Source organism: Mycotypha africana (assembly GCF_025528875.1).
Source record: "Mycotypha africana strain NRRL 2978 chromosome Unknown BDF20scaffold_7, whole genome shotgun sequence".
Lineage (NCBI taxonomy): Eukaryota > Fungi > Mucoromycota > Mucoromycetes > Mucorales > Mycotyphaceae > Mycotypha > Mycotypha africana.
In genome coordinates, this window is record NW_026515731.1 from 1,464,867 (window position 1) to 1,487,769 (window position 22,903).

The 22,903-nt window shown below is 37.9% G+C and overlaps 7 protein-coding genes across 7 annotated transcripts; 5 read left to right on the plus strand and 2 right to left on the minus strand.

Annotated features, from left to right (window-relative positions):
- Positions 1–463: 463 nt before the first annotated feature.
- On the minus strand, positions 464–1,510 carry BDF20DRAFT_821911 (pyrimidine 5'-nucleotidase; the record flags this gene model as incomplete). The annotated part of the gene is made up of 6 exons (XM_053077651.1): positions 464–835; positions 907–1,025; positions 1,085–1,174; positions 1,238–1,284; positions 1,361–1,398; positions 1,463–1,510. The coding sequence occupies 6 exons, from the start codon at positions 1,508–1,510 to the stop codon at positions 464–466; spliced, it is 714 nt and encodes a 237-aa protein (XP_052935081.1).
- A 1,878-nt stretch (positions 1,511–3,388) lies between these two features.
- On the plus strand, positions 3,389–5,493 carry BDF20DRAFT_617870 (uncharacterized protein). Its single transcript, XM_053075886.1, has 4 exons — positions 3,389–3,837; positions 3,908–4,026; positions 4,107–4,298; positions 4,367–5,493. Exons 1-4 carry the CDS (start codon positions 3,769–3,771, stop codon positions 5,397–5,399), a joined length of 1,413 nt encoding a protein of 470 aa, XP_052935082.1. The 5' UTR covers positions 3,389–3,768; the 3' UTR covers positions 5,400–5,493.
- Positions 5,494–5,587: 94 nt separating this feature from the next.
- BDF20DRAFT_822319 (P-loop containing nucleoside triphosphate hydrolase protein) lies at positions 5,588–7,591 on the minus strand (the record flags this gene model as incomplete). The annotated part of the gene is made up of 2 exons (XM_053077682.1): positions 5,588–7,201; positions 7,268–7,591. Coding segments are annotated over 2 exons (1,938 nt in total), but the record flags the coding sequence as incomplete, so codon positions are not given.
- A 625-nt stretch (positions 7,592–8,216) lies between these two features.
- BDF20DRAFT_617873 (uncharacterized protein) lies at positions 8,217–9,865 on the plus strand. Its single transcript, XM_053075887.1, has 2 exons — positions 8,217–9,289; positions 9,369–9,865. The coding sequence occupies exons 1-2, from the start codon at positions 8,455–8,457 to the stop codon at positions 9,398–9,400; spliced, it is 867 nt and encodes a 288-aa protein (XP_052935084.1). The 5' UTR covers positions 8,217–8,454; the 3' UTR covers positions 9,401–9,865.
- Positions 9,866–11,778: 1,913 nt separating this feature from the next.
- On the plus strand, positions 11,779–13,977 carry BDF20DRAFT_879604 (6-phosphofructo-2-kinase-domain-containing protein). Its single transcript, XM_053081568.1, has 7 exons — positions 11,779–11,906; positions 12,018–12,134; positions 12,218–12,801; positions 12,877–13,134; positions 13,198–13,266; positions 13,343–13,559; positions 13,624–13,977. The coding sequence occupies exons 2-7, from the start codon at positions 12,089–12,091 to the stop codon at positions 13,854–13,856; spliced, it is 1,407 nt and encodes a 468-aa protein (XP_052935085.1). The 5' UTR covers positions 11,779–11,906; positions 12,018–12,088; the 3' UTR covers positions 13,857–13,977.
- Positions 13,978–17,915, plus strand: BDF20DRAFT_879606 (fungal-specific transcription factor domain-containing protein). The gene is made up of 2 exons (XM_053081569.1): positions 13,978–14,258; positions 14,481–17,915. The coding sequence occupies exons 1-2, from the start codon at positions 14,160–14,162 to the stop codon at positions 17,778–17,780; spliced, it is 3,399 nt and encodes a 1,132-aa protein (XP_052935086.1). The 5' UTR covers positions 13,978–14,159; the 3' UTR covers positions 17,781–17,915.
- A 326-nt stretch (positions 17,916–18,241) lies between these two features.
- BDF20DRAFT_879615 (uncharacterized protein) lies at positions 18,242–21,193 on the plus strand. The gene is made up of 7 exons (XM_053081570.1): positions 18,242–18,511; positions 18,595–18,872; positions 18,960–19,068; positions 19,192–19,539; positions 19,615–19,762; positions 19,842–19,936; positions 20,003–21,193. Exons 1-7 carry the CDS (start codon positions 18,362–18,364, stop codon positions 21,140–21,142), a joined length of 2,268 nt encoding a protein of 755 aa, XP_052935087.1. The 5' UTR covers positions 18,242–18,361; the 3' UTR covers positions 21,143–21,193.
- The last annotated feature ends 1,710 nt before the right edge of the window (positions 21,194–22,903 follow it).

Sequence of the window (22,903 nt, forward strand, 5' to 3'; positions counted from 1 at the left end):
CATTGGATTGTGCCTATGCTTTTTGTAATGAAGGTTAAGTGAGCCAAGATATACGTGATTCCGGAATACCATGTGAACACGTATTCATCACTTTAAAAGTGAATTTCTACGCTTCTTAGGATGTGAAGAGAACATTGAATAGTATACAAATACAAAATGATATTCACATACTTCTGGAATAAATACTATCAAAAAGAATATGTGAAACCAGCTGTCCAAGCTTCTCTCAGAACTGTAGGTATAGACTATCTTGATCTTTATTTGATTCATTCGCCAGAATCATTTAAGGTACAGTAATCAAACCGAAAGGAAAAAGTGGTGTCCAAATATATCCGTTACAATGAACCAGAAAGCGATAGGAACTGTGACGTTCAATTCTACAAAATGAATGGATACGACACAACTAGCTTTTATTATACTTTCAAGCGATAAATGTATGCCTTTAGAAAATTGAGTGGTGAGTTTATGCAGCAGTTGTAACACCAATGGACTGCCTTCTAAGCTTCATTTTCTCTGAATGAGGCTCCCATAATTCAGGCAAAACATTTGGTAAATCATGAATTTCATCTATCTGATAGTCACCATGTGTGGACGTTGAAGCATCGCCAGCAACGTGTACGGTAGTCCAGCCCATTTTTTGTGCAGCTTCTATATTTTTGATTGAATCGTCTACAAGATAACAAAGCTTGGGATCCGTCACGCCAGCATTTTTCATAGCTCTGTGAAAAGCAGCAGGTTCTGGCTTGCAATTAAAATTGGGCACCAAGTAGTTTGTATATGTTAAGCCATCAAATTCATTTTCAACTCCTAGTAGCTTCAAGCATCTAACTGCATGCTTCAATAGTAAATTTAAATTAGTATGTTGGTTCTAGTATGCAAGATAAAAACAGTTGTAAAGTGTCTTACAGGTTTGAAAGCATTGGTAAAAACCCATTTTTTACAATTCATGCCCTTCAACATTTTGATCAGTTTGTCGTCCCTTTTGATTAGACCGTCCAACGGCAATGCTTGGTCTACTTTTCTATCTGATAACAAACATAATTATTAGCAATTGCCTTTTTTGGATAGGGAAATGTTTCTTTACCGTAGTCAAGCGGGTCAACATTATAATCTATCTGGACACCTCTTAGAGATAATCCATATGTAGCTTGATATTTCCTCTGTAATGGTGCAACTATTACGGAAATATCCATGAAATTAATTGCTCATCTATAAATTGATAGGCATAGAATTTTACCTTCATCAGCAGGGATGCCCAATTCGTTTACAAAATAGTCTTGAATTCTAACATGGGTAGAAAGTAATAACCACATTAGCACTTTTTCATGACCTGTCATTTCAAGATCAAATTTGACCTTACTTCTTCCTCATTAACGACAAGACATTGAGATCTTTGTTCTAAAGTGTGTGAAAAAATTGCATCAGCATTAAGCTTTTTATATCCTTCACGTAACCCATTTACATATAAAGTATCGTCAACATCAAAAAAACAGACTGGTTTGTGTGTCATATTTTTTGCTTTTATGAAATCAAATCAAAGGTATATGCGCCGTAGCAACTAATTCGATAAAAATGACAGTTTATCGATCCTGTAAATTTTACACCTTGTCTACATCAAAACGGCTCTGAGTTTTGATTATAAAAATGGGATTCTGAAACAAATGGATTGCTTTTCGCCTTCGTATTTATAAAGTTTCGACACTTTCAAAGAGGAACCGTTTTGCAGTCTTCTACTATCATGTGGCATCAGAGCATTATTGCTGTCTAATGGAATGCCTTTGATGTTACTTTCTAACCTTAGCGCTCATTTAAAGGATCAGCAACTGGTATATAAGATGGATTAAATGGAGGTTTGCATCCGCTTCTATTGCTAGTATTTTTAATAATTGACGGCAGGTGCTACAATGGCAAAAGATATGGTATCTGCTTCTATCTGTTGGCTATGATGGTATATCTTTTCAAATGGTTAAGGCCACATCTTGTTGCAAAAGTTTTTTTCCGTGTTTCTGCACTTCAGAAAGATGACTAACTACCTGAGTAACTTAAAGAAAATTCTGTGTCTTTCTGCCCTACTGGCTGCCTTTACTTTTGAGCATCATCGTTTGGTTATCTAAAATAATCAATGACATACCTTCATCTTAAATTGCCATGATAACCACGCAACCAGTTGTATCCGATGTAAATGATTCGTATTTCTGTATTCTTATGGACTGTTCAGCGTCTTTCTTCAGCTATGATCTGATCACTTTTTTATTTCTTTACTTGTAAAGAGAATCTTTCCTCTCGAAAGTTGTTTGCCTCTGTCAAAAGCTAAGAGACATCTCGAGTAAATATTTCAGAGAAAGAAACTAAAGGTATATCTCTGCAATATGTGGTGTTCAGTTATGGAGTACTACAACTCAATATTCTTTACGAGTATAGGAATTTGTAACGACTATGGGGAAGTTGGCCACATTGACAAAAATAAAATTACAAACGCCAGGTTTACGACGCATGAAGTCGTGTTATCATTATGCGAATCAGAGGTAAACAGATCTCTTACCATATCCGTTTCACAGCAAAAAAAAAAAAAAAAAAAAAAAAAAAAAGAAAAATAGGAGGGAAGGACGATTACGAAACAAAGGCCGCAATGCAAAGAGGGGAACAGAAGAAGTTAGAAAACAACAAGAAATGAGCAGAATATGATGTTGTTAGTTCCTCGTTGTTGTCGAGCAGGCTATGGTAGTTCATCTTCAGCAATATGCCTAAACTACAAGTCCTCGATGGATAACTTGCTCCGCCAGCTGCTCAAAGATGGTTATGAAGTCTACAGCAGGAAGCTGCTTCTAACCACACTGATGAGACCAGCGTTTGCTCAAGTTGCTACAGAAAACATCATCAAATCAGCAGATTTTATCCGTCAAGTGGTGTATGGTGCACAGTCATTCGTTAACTACTGAATTACTGATGACTATCAGACAATGACCGGTCAATCCATACTTGTGCGAGTAGAACTTGTGTTGCAGCATCTGAAAGTTTTATACTAGGGCAGTAGGTCAGAAACGTACAATACATAAACATGTCGGACCCACTCGCCTTTGATAACTTCAAAAGCAGATTTCTCGCAATTGTTCACAGTCTGAAGAAAATTCCACGAGAGGATACAGCAATTCACTGATAGCGGCCTGTGTGACACTGGCTACTACTTATTCAAACTTCATAGTGGTGAATTTGAAACTAGGCTCTAGCACTACGCTCAGGCATGCTTGAAACCGCTGTTCCTGGTAAGTCATCATAACAACTGCAGTAGCAAAGAGTTTTACGAAGATCTGTTTGATTTATTATGTCTTAGGTGAAAAAGAAGAGCGAAATCAGCAAATTCATCAATGAATACTGCCTCAAAAAGATAATGAATGAGGACTATAAATGGCCAGACAGGGTGTGGAAAAGCTAGGCGAATACAGTACCAACTGTTAATATAGTAACGATACTACCTATTTTTTGTTCGATAATTCCTTGTATTCGCTCTTAACACAAACTATAAGATTTGACGCTAATTTACTAACCGTAATTTGCTTCTCATTGAATGAATGTTGTGTTTGACGAAGGTTTCTTTTGTTGCAATTCTGAAGACAGTTCGTAAAGATGCTGTCAGCTGGATTAACTTCTACTTTTGGAGAAGTTGCATTAACCCTTTCAGCATCGGTGTTTCAAACAGCAGGAAACGCCAGAAAAACACGCGAGTAGTGCTATTAAAAAAAGTCGCTTTCTCACTCACCTTGCCCCAACATGACAGAACCCACAAAAGAACAGATTCAAACCATCTTCCATAAACTAAAACAAAATCGATATAATAAAGTATATAAGAATGACAATAATTTGTATTGATCTACACTTATGACTGACTTTTTGATTCCTTTCTCAATAGTTATGCTTCGATTGTAATGCGAAAAACCCTAGTTGGGCTTCGGTATCCTTTGGTGTATACATTTGTACTGACTGCTCGTCTGCTCATCGGAATTTAGGCGTTCATATTAGTTTTGTTCGGTAAGATGTCAAAAAGGAAACAAAAAAAGCCTCACAGACTGAGCAAAGAGAACTCATCCGAGGAAAATATTTGAGTATAGGTCTACAGTTCTTGACTCATGGACTTGGGAGCAACTGAGAATGATGAAAGTAGGAGGCAATCAACCTGCTTCCGAATTTTTTGCGAAGGGTGGAAGTAGTACTACGAGAGATGCTAGGCTGAAGTATTCTAGTAGGTTGGGACAGCAATATAAAGAGCAACTTGTCAGAAAAACAGCAGAAGATGCAGCTGCGTAAGTTTTGCATATTTAAAATGGCAAATCAACCATTGAACTGATTAAAATCTTTTCTTGAAATAAAGGAACCCAAACACTATTGTTATTGATATTAAAGGTTGTAACAATACTACTACAACTGCTACTGTGCCCACAGTAACAGATACAATGGTTAATGACAGCAAAGATACTCCAGCAAAACAGGAAGAATCAACGAAGGAAATGACGAAATCTCCAGAGGTAGAGAAAAGTAAAGCAGAAAGCAAACCTGCTACACCAACAATCAAGATGTTATCTCCTTCCAACCGAACAACTTCACGCTCAACTATCGGTTTGCGTAAAAAGCCCGCCAAGAATAATAAACTGGGTATCAGGAAAGCACCTATAAATTTTAACTTTGAAGATGCCGAGGCTCAAGCCAAGCAAGCAGACGAGAGTAAACAAAATTTTGGGAATGTTGACACCGCTGACGGCAATTTTACAATGGCAGATACAGACACAATATCAAACATAACAACAATTGACAAAGCGAAGGATTCTTCATTTGTGTCCAAACCGTTATCCTCAAGACTAGCCTTTATCGACAATAGCAGAAATGAAAGCCAGGAGCAAAAGTTAACAAAGGATGACGAATTGGAGAAATTAGGGTTTGGAATGAGCTCCCTTATTCTAAATAATAGTGATAACGGTAGTAGTTCTGGCAGAACTAGACCTGCCCAACAACGTTACCAGAGACAGCAAGAAGATGATAGTAGATTGGCACAAGATAAGTTTGGAGGTGCCAAAGCTATATCATCAGACCAGTTCTTTGGTAGAAATGAATACGATCCTGCCATCTCAGCTGCTGAATCAAGTCGTCTTTCACAATTCTCAAATGCAAAGTCTATCTCATCAGATCAATATTTCGGCAGAGAACCGGATTATGATGATGATTATGGCAATAGAGGCTTTGGTAGTAGCAGTAATGACATGATTACGTTAGGAGATTGGGATAATGTACAGGACCAAGCTGTAGCTGTCGCGAAGAAGTTCGTTGATCAAGCAGCCCTTGATTTAGAAGCTGTGAAGGATTTAGCAGAAAATGCCACAAACAAGTTGAGGAATTACTTTAATGCATAGGACCATCCCATCATTTTTATTGGGGCCTGAAAAGAATAACAAAAAATAAATTACAGAATACCAATGGTTTGACATCGCATGTGCTAATTGTCTTGAAGATATATAAAGCTTTTATATAAGTAGCTGGTCTACATGAAAATGATATTATCGAACTATTTACAATTTATTTGATATGTCCTTATAGGAGATTAGTTTCTCATTTTCTTTATTTTCGTTGGTCGTGAAGATTTTTTCACTGCTCTTGCGGCAACCTTTTGCTTTTTAATATCGACAGCTGCGTCATCATCTTCTTCCATTGCTTGCAAACGTCTTCTCTTCTTACGGCTCATACCATCATATTTACCACGCTTTTCCTTCTTATTTTTCTCTGCTGTTGCTTCAGCGACCTGAACTTCGGGTTTTCCAGACTTCTTCGCTTTCTTCTTTTCTGCTTCAGTTTGGAACCATGTTCTAGCAGGTCTAGAATAGATTTCATCACCGTGCAAAATCATATTCTCACTCTTCTTTAATTGCATTTCTGCATTTCGTAAAGCCTTTTCTTCCTTCTCTTCAGCAAGAATTTCTTTGATCTGTGCGCCTAGTTTTTCTACTCTAGTCTTATATCTTTGTACAACCTCATGATTAACAGCGCGTTGCTTTATCTGTGAACCTGCTGCTGCCGATTTAATGGCCATTTTGAGCATTTTACGATCACTCTCACCGACTAACGTTACTGATCGACCATTACGGCCAGCTCTTGCTGTACGACCAACACGATGAAGGTATTGCGCAAACTGCGTAGGCATGTTGTAGTTGATAACAGTTTCTATACCTTTGATATCCAAACCTCTAGCAGCAAGATCGGTAGCCAACAAAAAGTCCACTTCGTTGTCTCTAAATTTTTCTAATGCTTCTAAACGTTGCTCCTGTGTTAAATTACCGTGTAGTTCAGCTGCTGACAATCCCAATAACCCGAACAAAATTTTCATTTGATGAGCGGCGGCTTTCGATCTAAAGAAAACAATCACTTTCTTTTTGAATGTCTTTTTGCAAAGAGCCAAAAGAACTGCCGATCTATCTGCTTCTTTGTTTTGACGAATACGCACAAATTCTTGAATCAGTCGAGAAGCTGCTTGATTGCTACGGTCTACGAAAAGACGAACAGGGTTTTTCAGAGACATTCGAATAAGTTTATCTACGTTGTCTGTCATTGTGGCTGAGAAAAGCATAGTTTGTCTAGAACGAGGACATGATTTGATGATTTCATCCAATTCGTCAGCAAAACCATCTTCCAACATACGATCTGCCTCATCCATAACTAGAATTTCACAAGCATCAAGGTGAAAGCCTGCAGAGTTTCTAACATGATCAATCAAACGACCTGGCGTGGCGACCACTACATCTGGTTTCAACTTTAGTTCTTGTTCTTGTGTTTTGACACTCAAGCCACCAACACAAAGACAAAATGTTATATCAGTAAAGTTGGCTAACTTCACCGCCACACTATGCACTTGAGCAGCTAATTCACGAGTGGGGCAAAGAATCAGCACACGAGTCGTAGGAGTTTGTCGAGGACGATATAAGAGACGTTCTAAGATGGGAATGACAAAAGCGGCTGTTTTACCGGAACCTGTGACAGCGCCACCACAGATATCTTTACCCATCAAAGCTACAGGAATTGTACGGGATTGAATTTCGGTCGGCTTTACAAAACCAACGTTGGAAAGACCTTTCAAAATGGGACGAGAAAGATTCATCGACGTGAAAGATTCGTGTTCTTGTGTTGTATTCTCTGATTCATCAGCAAAGTATTCTTTTTTACGCTATAGAAAGTAAAGTATTAAAAAGCTGTGACGCCCTTGGATGTAATGACAATATCTATACTTTACCTTGATTTCAGTTTCACTTTCCTCTTCCTCTTCTTCAGTATCATGGTCCATATTTTCTACATCTTCCTCATCGCTGGAGTCCTCTTCGCTATCACTTTCAGTATCCTCTGTGTCTTCATCATCCTCAACTCTCTCGGCTCCACCACCAAATCCATCAAAGGCTAACTCATCATCATCATCGTCATCCGATGCGGCAATGATTTCATTTTCATCATCATTCGCTACTGACGCTTCTTTTCCGGCTTCTATATCTTTCTTTCGGTTTTTATCTTTTTTCTTCTCTTCAGTTTCCACTCTTTTCTTTGCAATTAGATCATCAATATTTGTTCGAGGTACCGCGTCAGCCTAGTAAAATTCCCATTTATAGGTTCAATATCATGTATAATCTATAATATTTTTCATTAAGTGCTGGAGCCTCACCTGTTTCGCTTTCAACATACCACGAGCAGCTGTAAAATCCCATGTGTTATTTTGATTAAATCTACCTCCACCATCCATAGAGAAGGTAAAACTTGAATCAAACTCAACTTCCTTCTGTTGTTGCTTTTTGGGCTTCTTATTGCCTTTTTCCTTCTTTGATTGCTTTTCAGATCCTTTCAGATCTGCAACAGTCTTTTGTTGATCATCTTCTAGTTCTTCTTCGATCGTATCTTGTACAACGACATCATCGTCATCTTCAATTGTCATAACAAAATCATCATCCATTTTCATGTTTTAAGCGTATACCGAACGATCAGATTCGATAAACGTGCAAGATCAAAGAAACGAACAAAGTAATTTTGACGAGTGTATGAAAAGAACAATGTTATTCTTTGCTTCTCAAAAAAATTTTCTTGCGGAGATGGATTTCCTTCATGCCATTGCGCGAGTGATTCTTCTCAGAACAGGCACAGATTGTAAGCGAGAAAGAGTGTCAATTATTCTAATATACTGTTATTTTCATAGTCAAAGTAATTATATTATGCCCTAGCACACCATATGAGTTTATTGGTGTCAACAATTTTTGATATTTTTTAAACGGTCAATCGACCTGTAGTGATCACTAAAGTTCGATTTTCTGAAACATGCCATTTAGTTTCGTTCTCTTGGCCTAAATCGGAGCATTTATATATTTGGTTTATTTAGAGACACTATAACTGTTCCTTTCTTCTTCTCCTTTTTTCATTGAACCTAAACTTCTTATCGACATGGAACAAGCCGCATTTGCTGAGCATATTCTTAAAAATATTCGGGCTGAACTGGACCTCCTTAAAAGATACAATTATATACAACCTCAATCATACAATGATATCTTGAAATTGTTACCCAATGGTGTTGACAGTAAGGCTAACGGCATGCCATCTTCTTCACCTTACCCGAGAAATAATACTTCTGCAGGCGTAATGCCGGTGCCTTCTTCTGATACCAAAGACGGTGGCGATACTGCTCCTCCTTCTTACCAATCAGCAGCCAAAGAGCTTGGCAGCGTTGAAGCTCTATACGACTACAAAGGATCTGATCCCAATACTGACCTAACCTTTTGTCGTGGTGATATTATTCAGCTGCAGGAGATGGTTAATGATGATTGGTGGAAGGGTACCTTATACGGCAGAACGGGCATATTTCCCCGTAATTATGTCAAACGCATAGAGGGCCATTCTTCGGAAAAGAAGTCTCCAGCTCCACCACCCACTCCTGCTCGAAATAATAGCAAAGGAAATTACCCATCGCCACCATCTAACCAATATCACAGTCCTTACCCTCCTCCAGCTCAGTCGCCACCCTATGCTGCTCCTCCTCCATCTGCTCAATTTTCTACCTATGCCCCTCCTCCACCTCAACAACAAATGTCCTACGCTCCTCCTCCACCTCAACAACAGATGACCTACGCTCCTCCTCCAGTACAGCATGTCATGGCTAGCGGTCCTTCTTCTGCTCCTGCAGTTGCTACTGAACAGCATGAAGAAAACAAAGTCTCTAGCTTTGGTAAAAAGCTTGCCGGAAATGTAGCTAACGCTGCCACATGGGGTTTTGGTGCTACCAGTAAGTTTTCAGATAGCCATCTATAACAATCAAGCTACAGAATTGTAGATGCTAACGTCTAATTATTTTATCATATCAGTTGGTAGTGATATTGCTAATTCTATCTTCTAAACTACTGGCTTCTTCAAACGTGTTAGAGGTATGCAAGTAACAAAATTGTTTTTGTTAATTGAGAGTTTGAAGTATTTTTCTCGCGGAACGTTTTTCCGGAAAAATGGTTAATATTCACCCGAATAAAAGTTTAAACGCATGCATCGCGTTGAAGATTAACCGCCACAATATGGAGCTATTTATAACATCAAATGGATCTTATCTAAAGGATTAGACTGGGTTTAATTTGTCACCATACCACCTCTTTTAAACCTTTAGTTACTTTTTGGAACATATTGTGCGCCTGCGTGATCCCACTAAGCCTAAGGTATCTTATAAAGCTTCACATCATTACAACTCAGGCCTACAAGCATCGCAGTTTTCCAAGGCATACCAAATACCACCTGAAGGAAACAATGTATGCTTTTCACTTGAAAATTTTGATAAAGCATAGACCTCTGCAGTTTGAGAATACATATACTTTAATCTGTTGAAGTTTTCGAAAGTGAAATAAATCAGGCCTATATTGTAGTTATTAATAACGATTTCTGTATCGTTCCAAGTGAATCAATGTCCTCTTTGTTATCATTGCAGTCGAAATATTGAGGATATCCGAAGATGCTTTTTTTTTTTAAGTAGAAAAAAAGAAAAAAAAAAAAGCGCATCCATGCATTATAAACGTTTGTGAATAACTTATAATCTTCTTTTGATGCTTATATTTCTATGAAATTGATGATGAAATTGCACATCCAAAACCTTTCTTCTTTCATTAATAATGGATTTACTCGTTGCCAACTGTTTGAAAAGCTTGGAATATTTTGATGAGAGGCGTTAAAAAAAGAATGCAACGAGACTTCTTCCAAACTTATTGCAGAAGAATTATACTTCTCAAGTATGAAACTTAACTCACGTCCATCACGTAAGTTCCAGCATGGTAAGAACAGTTTCATACATATACTGGCTAAGAATATGTAGTAATAAGGTAGCAAATGCTACTTGGCAGTACGGAAAAAAAGTATTGATAAACAGGTTTTTGTATTCAAACGGAAAAGATGAATTAACCATAGAAGGGAAGGGGTCAAAACAAGCCACGCAAATTGAAACAAAGCAAAGATTGGCAGGCAGAAACAGTATTCGTTGAATGGTCAGAAAGAATGTCTGAGCATCATCTGGCTGGATTATTTTTGTCTCTCACAGTAACACTAGGGTTTCCGTAAACTCACCTTTAGTCATTCATAATGATTCGTATATAGCACGCACTACACTCATACACGGGCAAGCCAACTGCATTTTGAATTGGAGCGACGAGATTAAGGGGAAAAGCATATACAGACATGAGAAAATTCAACGCTTCACTACCGTAATTTGATCCAAGAGGTTTAAGTGACGAGGAGACTTGTGACAAATGTGTAAGTTGCGTATTCGCGCTTGTAGGCTGAGAAAGTGGTGAAATGCGAACAACTGCGCTTTGACTTTAGGTATCAAACCTAAAGAGCGCAAAGGTGATTCTGAGAAATCGTTATCTAACATACATTTTTCACTCATACCATTTAACGAGGGCCCTTTTACCCGTTTCTAAGCTGGGACGGCATTGATAATGAAAATTGAAGGTTCAAACACTGCTACACCAGGCATACATAGAAGCATATGGTTTAAAGCGGCGTCTTCATCTTAAACAATAGACAAGGTAATTGTTAGAAAGTGATGCTATCAAGACTTTGCAACTTCTAAAAGATATGGTTATTCAATGAAGACACCTGGCATTTTTTTTAGACGAGCTACACCATTTCGTCGCTACAGGCTTCAATAATCATTCAGTTATTCAAAGGAAAGGTTCAATGCTAAATTCTTAAAAAAAAAAAATAACTCCCAAAATTAGCGTCATCGACTGTTTCTGGGCTCCGTTATATCTTCAAAAGTGGGACCAATCATCGCTAACGAAGGCAAGAGGTTTCTAAAGAAGATCCCTCAAGGAAAAAGAGAAAAAAGAACCTAAGAACAAAAAACTAAAACTTACATAAGGAACAGCAGTATAGCAGACTGTGAATTTTGTCGAAAAACAATATGAATATGCGCAAACAGATTGATAAGAAAGACATACTCCTTTTTATGGTCAACTGTCAATCCATTATCCTTACCATTTGATTAATGTATTAGGTGATTCAGGCTAATCATCTTTAGAAAACCATCAATAGGAATCCTTAAATACAAGCACTCTTACTCCGCGTAAACTAAGAAAAGAAGCTGGCTTTCCGAGATAGTTGCTTAGAATAAGGAATTCGGTATTCCACCTCATATAATTGTCAGCAATTGTAACACAGGCTCCGGCATGTGTGAGTTAGCGAGTTTCATTCTTCTCACCCGATTAGTTTTCCAACTTTTGTCTGTCTAACTTGAGGTTAAAATACAGTAATTGGAAACTCTTAAACCTGAAAAGTTAGCTTTTAGGGTTTCCTCTTTTTGTCTTGTCTTTATAACAGCACTCTACATCTATAACAGTCTCAATTCTGAAATATTATGACTCCAAGTAAATATCACATTAAACTTGTGCCTGCTGATCTTGTTGCCGTTATAAACTGATTACCTGCATTTCGAACGATTAATAGATCTTAAAATTGCTTGTGTTGTAAATGTCTAGTTTAACAACAACAAAGGATATTGTTTGTAAAAATCTAAGAACTCAATGGATTTTATTGCAAATCCTTTTAGATGGTTGGTTTGCCTGCCAGAGGCAAAACCTATATCTCACAAAAAGGTAGGAAATAGAAAAGGAAGCACAGTTTCTGTTCCTTTATTTTTGATCTGAAACAGAAAGAAAAACCTTGCTTTCCTTTTCAGTGTGCCGATATCTTACCTGGTTGGGAATCAAGACCAAGGTCTTTAATGTAGGTAATTATCGTCGACAACTTCACGGTGCCAGTCTACCGCATACTTTTTTCGATCCCCACAATACTGTCGGTGAGGAACAACGAAGAGAAGCAGCGGCCGCTGCGTTAAAGGACATGATTCAATGGTTCGATAGTGAACAGGGCATAGTAGCTATTTATGATGCTACCAACAGCACAAAAGCAAGGCGCAGATGGTTAGTCCAGCAGTTGAAAAAAGAAGACATACATATTCTATTCATCGAATCAATATGCCAAGATGAAGAATTGATTTTGGCCAATATTAGGGACGTCAAATTATCGTCCCCTGATTATGTCAAAATGGATCCCGATGATGCAGCCATCGATTTTAGAGCGCGTATCGATCATTATAAAGAACAGTATGAAACAATAACCGAAGATGATCTCACTTATATTAAATTGATCAATGTTGGTAGTCAGAACATCATAAATCATATTCAGGGCTATTTGGAATCAAGAATTGTTTATTACCTGATGAATCTCCATATTGCACCAAGAAAAATATACTTCAGTAGAGTATGTACAAGCCGATTTTTTCAAATGTCTGATTCTATCCAAAAATATTTACAAACTTATGTATTGCATACGTAGCACGGCGAATCACAATATAATCTTTTAGGCAAAATCGGTGGTGATTCCAATCTGTCAGAGAGAGGAAGACTATATGCGAGTAAACTACCAGAACTGATCAAAACAAATTTGGAAGAGCAGGATTTGACAGTTTGGACGTCCACCATGAAAAGAACGATTGAAACTGGGGAGCAACTACATTATCCAAAATTACAGTGGAAGGCATTAGATGAGTTAGATGCCGGTGTATGTGACGGCATGACCTATGAGGAAATAGAGGTATGTTAAAGCATTAGGCATTTGGTTATAGTGTTCTCAACTAAGTCATATTGTTTGCATCAGCAAAAATATCCTGAGGATTATGCAAACCGCGATGAAGACAAATTTAATTATAGGTATAGAGGCGGTGAAGTAAGTTTTGATAGCTTCTTAAACAGTATTCAAAATCAATCTAGTTCGCTCATCAATTTATCGACGGTTCAACCAGTCTTATGCTGATATTGTACTTAGATTAGAGCCTGTAATAATGGAATTGGAAAGACATAAAAACATTCTAATTATCGGCCACCAAGCTATCTTGCGATGTATCTATGCTTATTTCATGAACTACAGTCACGAAGACCTTCCTTACATAAAGATTCCACTCCATACTGTCATTGAATTGACACCGAAAGCCTATGGTTGTGAAGAAAAAAGATTCAAAGGTAAGTCCTATAATAGAAGCACCAGATTTGATTGGATCATTTACAATCTGCACTATTTTTCTAGTTGATATCGATGCAGTAGATACGCACAGACCTAAAATTAAGAAGGCTCCTTCTATCCGAAAATTGAATGCTACCGTTCAACTGCCAGCAGTAGGTGCTAGTGGTGAAATAGTGAAAGAGCCTATGAGCCCAATCATTCCCATCAGTCCTAAGCTATTCCCAAAGCTTAGTGCAAACTCAAGCTCAAATCAAAAGGTATTAACTAAGCTAGATTTGGGAGAAACAAGCTCTTAAAGCATCACACTGGCGGATTCCAAATAGATATTCTCGGTTAAATATGAGTGAAAATTTGCAACCGTTTTCTCCTGTGATAACTGGCATATAAATTAAAGTTCTTTTTTTTTTCTTCCCTTATACAAAAAAAGTTCAAATTTTCTACAACTTTGACTATCAGTTTACAACAGTTCTTTCCATCTCTCTTTTTCTTTATTTAGTTGCTTTAGATAGTCATAAGTTCTCCAATTGACTGCTGTGTATAACATCCCAAAGTTATACGAAAATAATATAAAAAGGCAAACTTAGAAAATCAGAAGTAATATGTCTGTATTCGTGCCCGAAACTAATGATAATGGATCACCACCACAACAAAAGCAACCTGAACAAAGTAGACCAAAAAGACCAAGATCAAGTTTAGCTGTAAGTGTCTCCAAGAGCTCTAGTTGATAACTGTCCTCTTTTCTTTGTAACCTTGAGTATCCCTCTCGTTGTGGGAAAATATCATTCAAGGAAAGCCACACAATACAAATTTTTGTATGTGAAGGGAGAAAAGGATCGAAGTTGACTATTCATTACAACTTAGCAATTCATCTATTTCTAACACCTGTTAAATCGTTTCTTTCTCTTTTCTTAAATCAATAGTGTATTCGTTGTCGTAAAAAGAAAGTCAAGTGTGATTTCGTCCAACCGACTTGTGGTCGCTGTGCCATTGCAGGTTTACCTTGTAGTTATGCCACGCCTCCACGACGAGTTGATGGTCATGCATTTGACCAGCTTGGCAATCATGTAGAGGAACTAAAAGAGAGAATGCAAAAAATGCAATCAGAACTTGCAATGATGAAGAACAATTTACACCCATTTGCGTCCACTAGCACTTCGGCCAATACACTAGGAACAATAGGGTCACCATTAGAGGAAGGGTATATGGATACGTCAGGAATGCATAGTAATAGCAATAGTAACATGACGTTAGCTACAACAGCAGGTGCCGGATGTGGTGGTGTTGCCCCTACCAATGAACAGTCAGTTACATGGAAATTGTCACTCTCACCTTCTGGCCTAAGAATTGATACTAATATTGCTAGTGTCGCAGATTTATATCGTATTTTATTGAACGGTATCAGCCAATTAAACATTAATAACGACGCCACAACTAGTTTGTTCAGTCCTGACGAAACCTTAGCATCAAATAATAACTTATCAGGAACATCACGACATAAGCATACTTTATCTAAACCATTTCTCAATGGTACTGGAAATAATGGATTAGCAAGCGGAAACAATGGCCGACGTGGAGCAGGAGCAGCAGGTGGCAATGTTGGTTATTTAGATACCAATATGCTAGAAGCCAGCAACAACGATAAAGGCGGCGGACGTTTATGGGAAGTTGATGATGTTGAAGCAAGAAAGATTTTACAAGAAAAAAAAGCTGCAGACGATGTGTTACCTAAAGAAGTTCTCACCAATTTGATGCATACGTGCTATCATAACTGCTTTTTAGCATACCAAATCGTTGATAAAGATCAATTTATGCAACAATATATGTCGGATGAGGGATTAGATCCACTTTTGCTCAACTCTATAAACGCGTGGGTATCCAAACATGGCTGTATTTATCATAACATCGGCGGTGGTAATTCAACCACAATGGGTGAAGTCTATTTTAAAAACGCTCGTCAATTGTTAAAAAAATGCTTTGATATCAGTAGTCCCACGACAATACATGCCTTGCTAAACCTTTACATGTATCAACTGAGTAGTGAACGTTCCAGTCTTGCCTATCTTTATATTGGCTTGGCTATTCGTATGGCACAGGATCTTAAGTTCCACAAAAAAGAACACATGTCGGCGGATTTGAAACAACGTGAAACGAACAAGCGCCTATGGTGGTCTGCTTATTGGCTCGACTTGTGTGCTGCCCTAGAGTCCAACCGCCCAACTATGGTTGATGACAAGGATTGTGATTTAGATTATCCTGTACGCTTAGAACATGAAGATGATGAAACAGGCTATCGTATTCAGTTTACAGTATATTCCATCAAACTCATGCGTATTCGAAAAGATATTACTAAGCATTTGCCGTCTGAACAATCTGGTCAGTCACTTTTGTCAGCCATTTCACGACTAGAGAATGCTCTGACAAATTGGCTTAGTGAATTGCCTCCTGAATTACACTTTGATGATCACGCAACCAACTTCCAGAAAACGGGCTCCTTCAAAGACGAAGCATGTTTGATATTGAATATTGAATATCAAACAACCTGGATTATGCTACACAAGTTTTTCTTGCCTAAGCCTGAACAAACAGCTACACCTGTTGCTTTACTATCGCTCAACATTTGTACGAAATCAGCCAATCTCATTACGCGTATGCTGAGCTTATATGCAGCCAACCTTCACTGGTGTCAGTTCTTTTATGCTATGGATGGTATCATTGCTAGCGTTACCATTCATCAAGTTAATGCCTTATCGTCAGAAAAGGAAGTGTCTTGCCTTGCACAGCGTAACTTGATCATTACAGCAAATGTTTTGAAAGAATCACCACTAATGTATATGGTGAGAGTATGCGAAATTATCGAAAGTATTGAAGGCTTCTTGAAGAAGAACAATCTCTCTTCCAATCTCAATGACTTGCCATCTGTCGATGAAGATTCCGTCAACCAACAGTCGATTTCGTCTGTCTTCCATCCTGCTATATTTGAGACTCAACAACAACAACAACAACAGCATATGATGCGTCAACAGCAACAACAAGCACAAGTTTTGAATGCGCCTACGACGCCTCAAGCACAACAACAACAATCTCAACAGCAACATCTCACATCTCAGCAACAACAATTACAACAACGTCAAGCTTATACGAACTCATTATCTCCTTCTATTCATTCACCGCAGACTATGTTGAACTCACCTCAATCACAACATTCAGCTTCTACTAATCCAATGCAGGTACCTTCTCAGTTATCGCAAGCTATGTTTCCCCACCAACAACAAAAGCAGCACCAGCAACATCATCCAGCGCTATCACAAGCTCCACCACAACTACCACAGACCATATCCGCTGCAGGTCAGCCAACATTAACGAAGAACATTCCTCAATTACAAGCACAACCTCAAATAACCCAGAATCAGCAGCAAGGTCAGCATAATAACAATAACTTATATGGTAATCCCAATGCTACAACTAACATAATGATGGATACAAGCGGTATGTTCGTGAACGATCCAACAAGTTTGATGGGATTTAATTTGCCTGGTCAGGGCGAGGATATGAACCAATTGCTTTTGAGAAATATGGGATTTGACTTGAGTAATATGAATTCCAATAATATAGCAGCAGCAGCAGTAGCATCAAATAATGGTAGAATGTTCAATATGTTCAACCCTACTACTGCTAACCCTAATATGAACAATCCTAATGGTAACAACGCCTACTCATCTTTTACATCCAATTTTAACCCATCTATGTCAACACCTATTCCATCACCGGCAACTGCTGCCACCGCTACTACTACTACCGCCCCTACTCCTACTCCTCAGCAGCAGCAACAGCAACAAACGGTTTCGCAACAAAATAATCCTAATAACAACACCACATACCCGAACTTTTTGAACAATGCAGATATTTTTGCTGCTGCTACACCGCAAGGCTTTTCAGCTAATAGCAATACATCTTCTACAGCAGCAGCTACAGCAACAGCTTTTGATCCAACAGCCTTCTTTGGTACGATGAATATGGATCCGGCTACTATGAGTGCTTTGTTATACAATGGGGCTGGTTTGCCTGGATTTCCTTCGTCGCCTTTTCAACATCAACCTCGTCAACAGCAGCAACATCAGCAGCAAGGTTCAGTAGAAACTATGGATGAAACTAACACTGCTAGCCCATCTGCTAATAGTGGGAGAAAACGAGTTCACCGTGATTGGGAAGATGCTGCTTAAAGATAATATTTCGTATATTCTGATAGATGCAATCCTTTCCTTTGCTTTTTGAATTTTGTAAAGCTTTTTATTATCCTTGCAATGTACCCATTATCTATATTATTGCTAATAAAAGAGAAAAATGTATAACACGAACGTTTTTTTTTGGTAGTTGATGAAAAGGCTCTTTTTTTTTTCTTTTTTTTTTGTCGGTCATGTGAAACAGTTATAAACGATGGAGCGAACGCATGGTCAGTGTGAAGCTAGGAATGCTAACGGAACGGACTTGCTGCTGCTACTTCATTTTAAGTGTTTGTCGAACAACAACAGTATGAACTCTGATGGGTTTTTCCTCAACTCTTGATCAGGGCTACCTTTGGAATTCATATAGTGCTCGTTTTCCGTGATATCAATGCTTTATAGTGGAAATTTTATGAAAGCTCATTTTAATTCATCCAATGGCAAAACATTTTTGCTTTTTGCGGGGCAAGACAAATAAAAGTATGTGCCCAAAAAAAAAGGGGCAGGATAACTTAAAAATCTGCGTATGATTGTACACCTTTCTTTGCTTTTTTTCCAGTTTTTTCACATCCTTCTCTCATATGTCTACTTTATCATCGCCCAACAATAACAAATATAAAGTAAATAGGCCGTCAAGTGCGCTAAGCTCAGCTACAGTTTCTTCGCCATCTATTGATTCTTCCGATATGCTTTCTGTTTCAAGCAGGCAACGACAAAGTAAAAAGGATGAGGTACACATAGAGTTGAGGCAATAATAACATAATCATTCTATACCTCAAACTCACCTGAATTATTTGTATAAATCGGTACGTAGGCTATTCGAAAAAAAATTGAACAGGAATTGATGAAAAAAAGAGGAAGCTCTACTCGTATTCGACAGCCGAACAAAAAGATTGCAGGAACAGTATCAGCTTTACGCCCGGCTCAAGCATTGACAGTGAGAGAGAACATATTAGTGATTGCAGCCGCTCAACTTATGGCTGCAAAAAGAAGCGATTGTGTTCTTGTCGTAGATGATGAAGAACATTTGAGTGGTATCTTTACGGCAAAAGATCTCGCTTATCGAGTAGTAGCAGATAATTTGGATGCAAGGTACCATCAAAAACAAATTACATTATTTTATTTTTTTGAAGATTTTCAGAGAGGAAAGGACTCAGTTTTACTGGATAAAACTAAAAGGTCAATCACAGTCGCAGACATCATGACCAAAAACCCAATATGTGTAACAGCTGATACATCTGCTCAAGATGCTCTAAACTTAATGGTGTCTCGTGGTTTCCGTCATTTGGTAATTATAAAATAAACAGAAAAATAAGTAAAATAAAAAAGATGTACATAATAATATATATGTATATGTTTGTATATGCGTAATATTCGTACAGTTATTTATCCTATTTATTACTTATTTTAGCCTGTATGCAATGAAGAAGGAGATATTTTCGGTTTATTAGATATTACAAAATGTATATATGAGGCTTTACATAAAATGGAAAAAGCTTACGGTTCCTCCCGTAAATTATATGATGCTTTAGAAGGTGTAGAACGCGAATGGGCCAATAGTCCTGTTCAATTAGTACAATATATGGAGGCACTACGGGATAAAATGTCTTGCCCTGATCTGACAACAGTACTAGAACATACGGAGCCTGTTCAAGTAGCAGTGAAGACGAATGTACGTGAAGTAGCCAAGTTAATGAAAGAATTTCACACGACAGCAGTTTTAGTTATGGATCATGGAGGGTTAGCTGGTATTTTCACGGTAACTCATATTGTTGTAACACGCATTGTTCACAAAAAGAGAAGGAATTCATTTGTCTTATGTAAAAATTTAAAGTCAAAGGATATAGTTTTACGTGTGATTGCTGCTGGTTTGGCCCCAGAAACATGCTCAGTTGTCCGGGTAATGACTCCTCATCCTGATACAGCATTACCATCGACGAGTATATTGGATGCTTTAAAGAAAATGCATGGTAAAGGAAACGGTAACATGAATGATTAATAGATTAGCTTGATATACTTCTTCCTACTTAACAGCAAAGCACCTCGTTTTCTTTGCCACAGATGGGCATTATTTAAATTTACCGGTGCTGGATGATCAAAAAAACATAGTGGGACTAATCGACGTCCTCCGATTAACGTATGCTACTTTGGAACAGGTAATTGATTCAGTGACGGAATAGCAAAATAAAGACGAATGGTTTAAGACTCATATACAGACATAGATAAATAGCATTGAAGGTAATCAAGGTGATGGAGGCGGTAAATTTTGGAATAGTATTGCGGCAGCAGGAGATCATACAGAAACCGACTCGGTTATATCAGATTCTCTATCACAAGCGGCTAATTCTCATATGTTCCAGCCTTCAACTTCATCTTCTCCACAATTAGAACATCAGCAGCATCAGCATGGGCAAGCACATATTAATACGGCGTCACCGAACCGTATGGCAGCGTCACCTTTACCTGGCAACACAACGTCTGCCTTTACAAGTCTGGGCCAGTATCCTGAAATTCTTCCAAGTGACTCTGCTTCCGCTGTTCATACGAACAAAGAAGATACTCACTCCACTGTCTCATCCAATACGGATAACAGCACTTTTTCTTTCAAATTCACTTACGGTGATAAGACATATCGTTTCCGTCATGATATTCATCATTTTCAAGGCTTGTTAGACGTGATACAGCAAAAAATTATGGTAGAGCATCTATCCATTTCTCAATCTTACGTAGCTGTTACCCGTGGAGACGGTAACCTACAACAACAGTATACGAAGCAGCAAGATGAGGACTGGTTAACTGTGTCGTATTTGGACGATGAAGACGACCAAGTATTGATGATATGCGATTCAGATTTAATTGATGCTGTAAAAATAGCGAAGAAGTCAGGTATGGATCGTGTTCGTCTATTTGTGCATGATTCATTGGCCGAAGCAGTGGCAGAGCAACAACGCAAAAAGGAAAAGCAGCAACAACAACAGCGACAATTTGAAGACTTGATGGATTCCAGTCAAGCTTTGAAAAATATTCCGCCGAGTCAACCTACGACACAAGGTCATGATATATGTCTAGAATCTTCCGAGGAAGTTGTAACATCATCAATACCAAACATAAATGGCTGTAGTGGTTTGAACAAAATCACAGAGGCAACGGACCTAGAAGAAGTAAAAGAAGAGGAAACGGTATTGCCGAAAAAGAAAAAAGTGAAAACTGTAGCGATAAAAGCGAAAGATTCCGTAACAGACTACAATTTGCCCATACCACAAGATATGGTGTTACCTGCTGCAATTACGTTCTTGGGAGTTGTTATTTTGGGGGTGTTTACAATCTCAAAATTGTCAGGATCTTCAAATGCACGTTATTAAATTGTTATTGGATATTCTACCTCTTAATAAAGATTTTTCTTTATTGTAAGCTTTTTGTTTTGCAGTTCTAGAAATCAAAAATCAGTCGTCTGTTTCAGCTTCTAGATTTTTCAGTAAATTCTGGAGGCGTTTTGAGCCAAAATTTGCAACTTCTTGGTATTACGATAGACTATTAAGTTGTTTCATTCTTTCATTCTATTGCTTTTTCGTTAAGCTCTTTGTCATCTATGTCACAAAATATCTCCTTCAGGAAAATACATTATATTAGAGTATGACAATATACAGCTGCAAAGCCTTGTCGTATTTTAGTTGATGCCATGTAATAGTTTCAAAATGGACCGTTTATGTATTTCGAAAATAAAATTATTGTTTATTTATTGTTCACAGGTTCAATCGGTTTAATCCGGGTTTTAAATGTACGATAGAGCCATATTTAGATAATAACAATTATATACAGTGATTTGCGTTAAAAATATGCAGGTTTATTTACCAGAATCTGATTCTTTTGATACTGTCCACAGTTTAAGTTAGCTGAAACATGAAGAATTGAACTAGCATGAGGATGAGCCCTGACTACCTATATTGACTAACACAGAAGTATCGAAGGGTATTACAGCTGGGTTGGAAAACTCATGATTACCCTCAATGATTGTGATGCGCCCATATCTTCAACTTGATATAATAACAATGGAATCAAGGCTTTGAATAACAACGCTCTCAGGCTATTGATCAATCGTAAACATAGGTCAATCCTTGCCAATCCAAAAGCAACCTATTATGATATTCAATGCAGTGTCAACAACCGTTGCGTAATGGCTCTTTTACTTACAAAGTAGATACTTCTAAACTGAAGGGTAGGCAATGATGGAATTTTCAGTTCTGAAAAGAAATTATGTATTTAAATCAGAGGTTGATAATGCCGCACAGTATGATTACCAACTGCTGAAAGGGAAGTTATATTGATATGACTCTGGTTTGATATAAGAGCAAACGCCCGTTTTGCTCCAATATGAGCCAGAAGGTTTTACAGCTGGTAGTTACCACACCTTACTAAAGAATTACATTCACATAACTCTTACGACATCAGCAAAATTGAACATATATTTGGATGTCATGTCGCAGTCTTAAGAGGCAAGTGAGATAATATATAGTTAAAACCTGCTTTAATGATAAGAATTATTTGAATAGTCAGCTTCCTTTGTAAATGCTGTACTTAATAATCAATGTTGATTTGCAAAAAGGCATACTCGTCAAAATCGAACCATGAGCTGCTTAAAACTCTTGCTGTACTGGGCTACTACCATTTAGCTTAAAGATGCTATTGCTGTTTAAATGATTTTGACTAAATATTTAGCCATTTAATCAAACCTTATATAGTGTATTAAACAAGAGCAGTTCAATTGTGGCAACGCACAGTCTTCGTCGAAAATTTGAACCAAAAGGTTTTTCGATTTTACATGGTGGTCAATATTCTTCTTACTCCGAGAATATGTTGATGTACGCTTCACAAAGTCTTCCCAGTGAAGGTTTTGATGAGGGAAATGGTTGGCTTATTCTTGGCTAGGTTAGTTACTCTTTCTAAAAAGATATATTCCTTCCTTGCTGTATGCCTTTCGATTCGTTTGCTCAAGTTCTATTTTGCTTTTTTGCTATATCATTATGGATGCGGTGGTAGGCGATAGGAAGGTGTTCGATCTGTACTTACTTCTCATTCTAACGATTGAAAATATGCTTTAACCTCTGATGTGAAGAGCGTGTCGT

Excerpts from the sequence above, each read along its gene's own strand:
- BDF20DRAFT_879615 (XM_053081570.1), top strand. The coding sequence starts at position 18,362 with ATGTCTACTTTATCATCGCCCAACAATAACAAATATAAAGTAAATAGG. Across the intron at positions 18,873-18,959 it reads GCAGATAATTTGGATGCAAG|GTCAATCACAGTCGCAGACA; the intron begins GTACCATCAAAA and ends TAAAACTAAAAG. Across the intron at positions 19,937-20,002 it reads CGTATGCTACTTTGGAACAG|ATAAATAGCATTGAAGGTAA; the intron begins GTAATTGATTCA and ends ATACAGACATAG.
- BDF20DRAFT_879604 (XM_053081568.1), top strand. The coding sequence starts at position 12,089 with ATGGTTGGTTTGCCTGCCAGAGGCAAAACCTATATCTCACAAAAAG. Across the intron at positions 12,135-12,217 it reads AACCTATATCTCACAAAAAG|TGTGCCGATATCTTACCTGG; the intron begins GTAGGAAATAGA and ends TTTCCTTTTCAG. Across the intron at positions 13,560-13,623 it reads TGAAGAAAAAAGATTCAAAG|TTGATATCGATGCAGTAGAT; the intron begins GTAAGTCCTATA and ends CTATTTTTCTAG.
- BDF20DRAFT_617870 (XM_053075886.1), top strand. The coding sequence starts at position 3,769 with ATGACAGAACCCACAAAAGAACAGATTCAAACCATCTTCCATAAACTA. Across the intron at positions 3,838-3,907 it reads AACAAAATCGATATAATAAA|TTATGCTTCGATTGTAATGC; the intron begins GTATATAAGAAT and ends CTTTCTCAATAG. Across the intron at positions 4,299-4,366 it reads ACAGCAGAAGATGCAGCTGC|GAACCCAAACACTATTGTTA; the intron begins GTAAGTTTTGCA and ends CTTGAAATAAAG.
- BDF20DRAFT_879606 (XM_053081569.1), top strand. The coding sequence starts at position 14,160 with ATGTCTGTATTCGTGCCCGAAACTAATGATAATGGATCACCACCACAA. Across the intron at positions 14,259-14,480 it reads GACCAAGATCAAGTTTAGCT|TGTATTCGTTGTCGTAAAAA; the intron begins GTAAGTGTCTCC and ends TTAAATCAATAG.
- BDF20DRAFT_617873 (XM_053075887.1), top strand. The coding sequence starts at position 8,455 with ATGGAACAAGCCGCATTTGCTGAGCATATTCTTAAAAATATTCGGGCT. Across the intron at positions 9,290-9,368 it reads ATGGGGTTTTGGTGCTACCA|TTGGTAGTGATATTGCTAAT; the intron begins GTAAGTTTTCAG and ends TTATCATATCAG.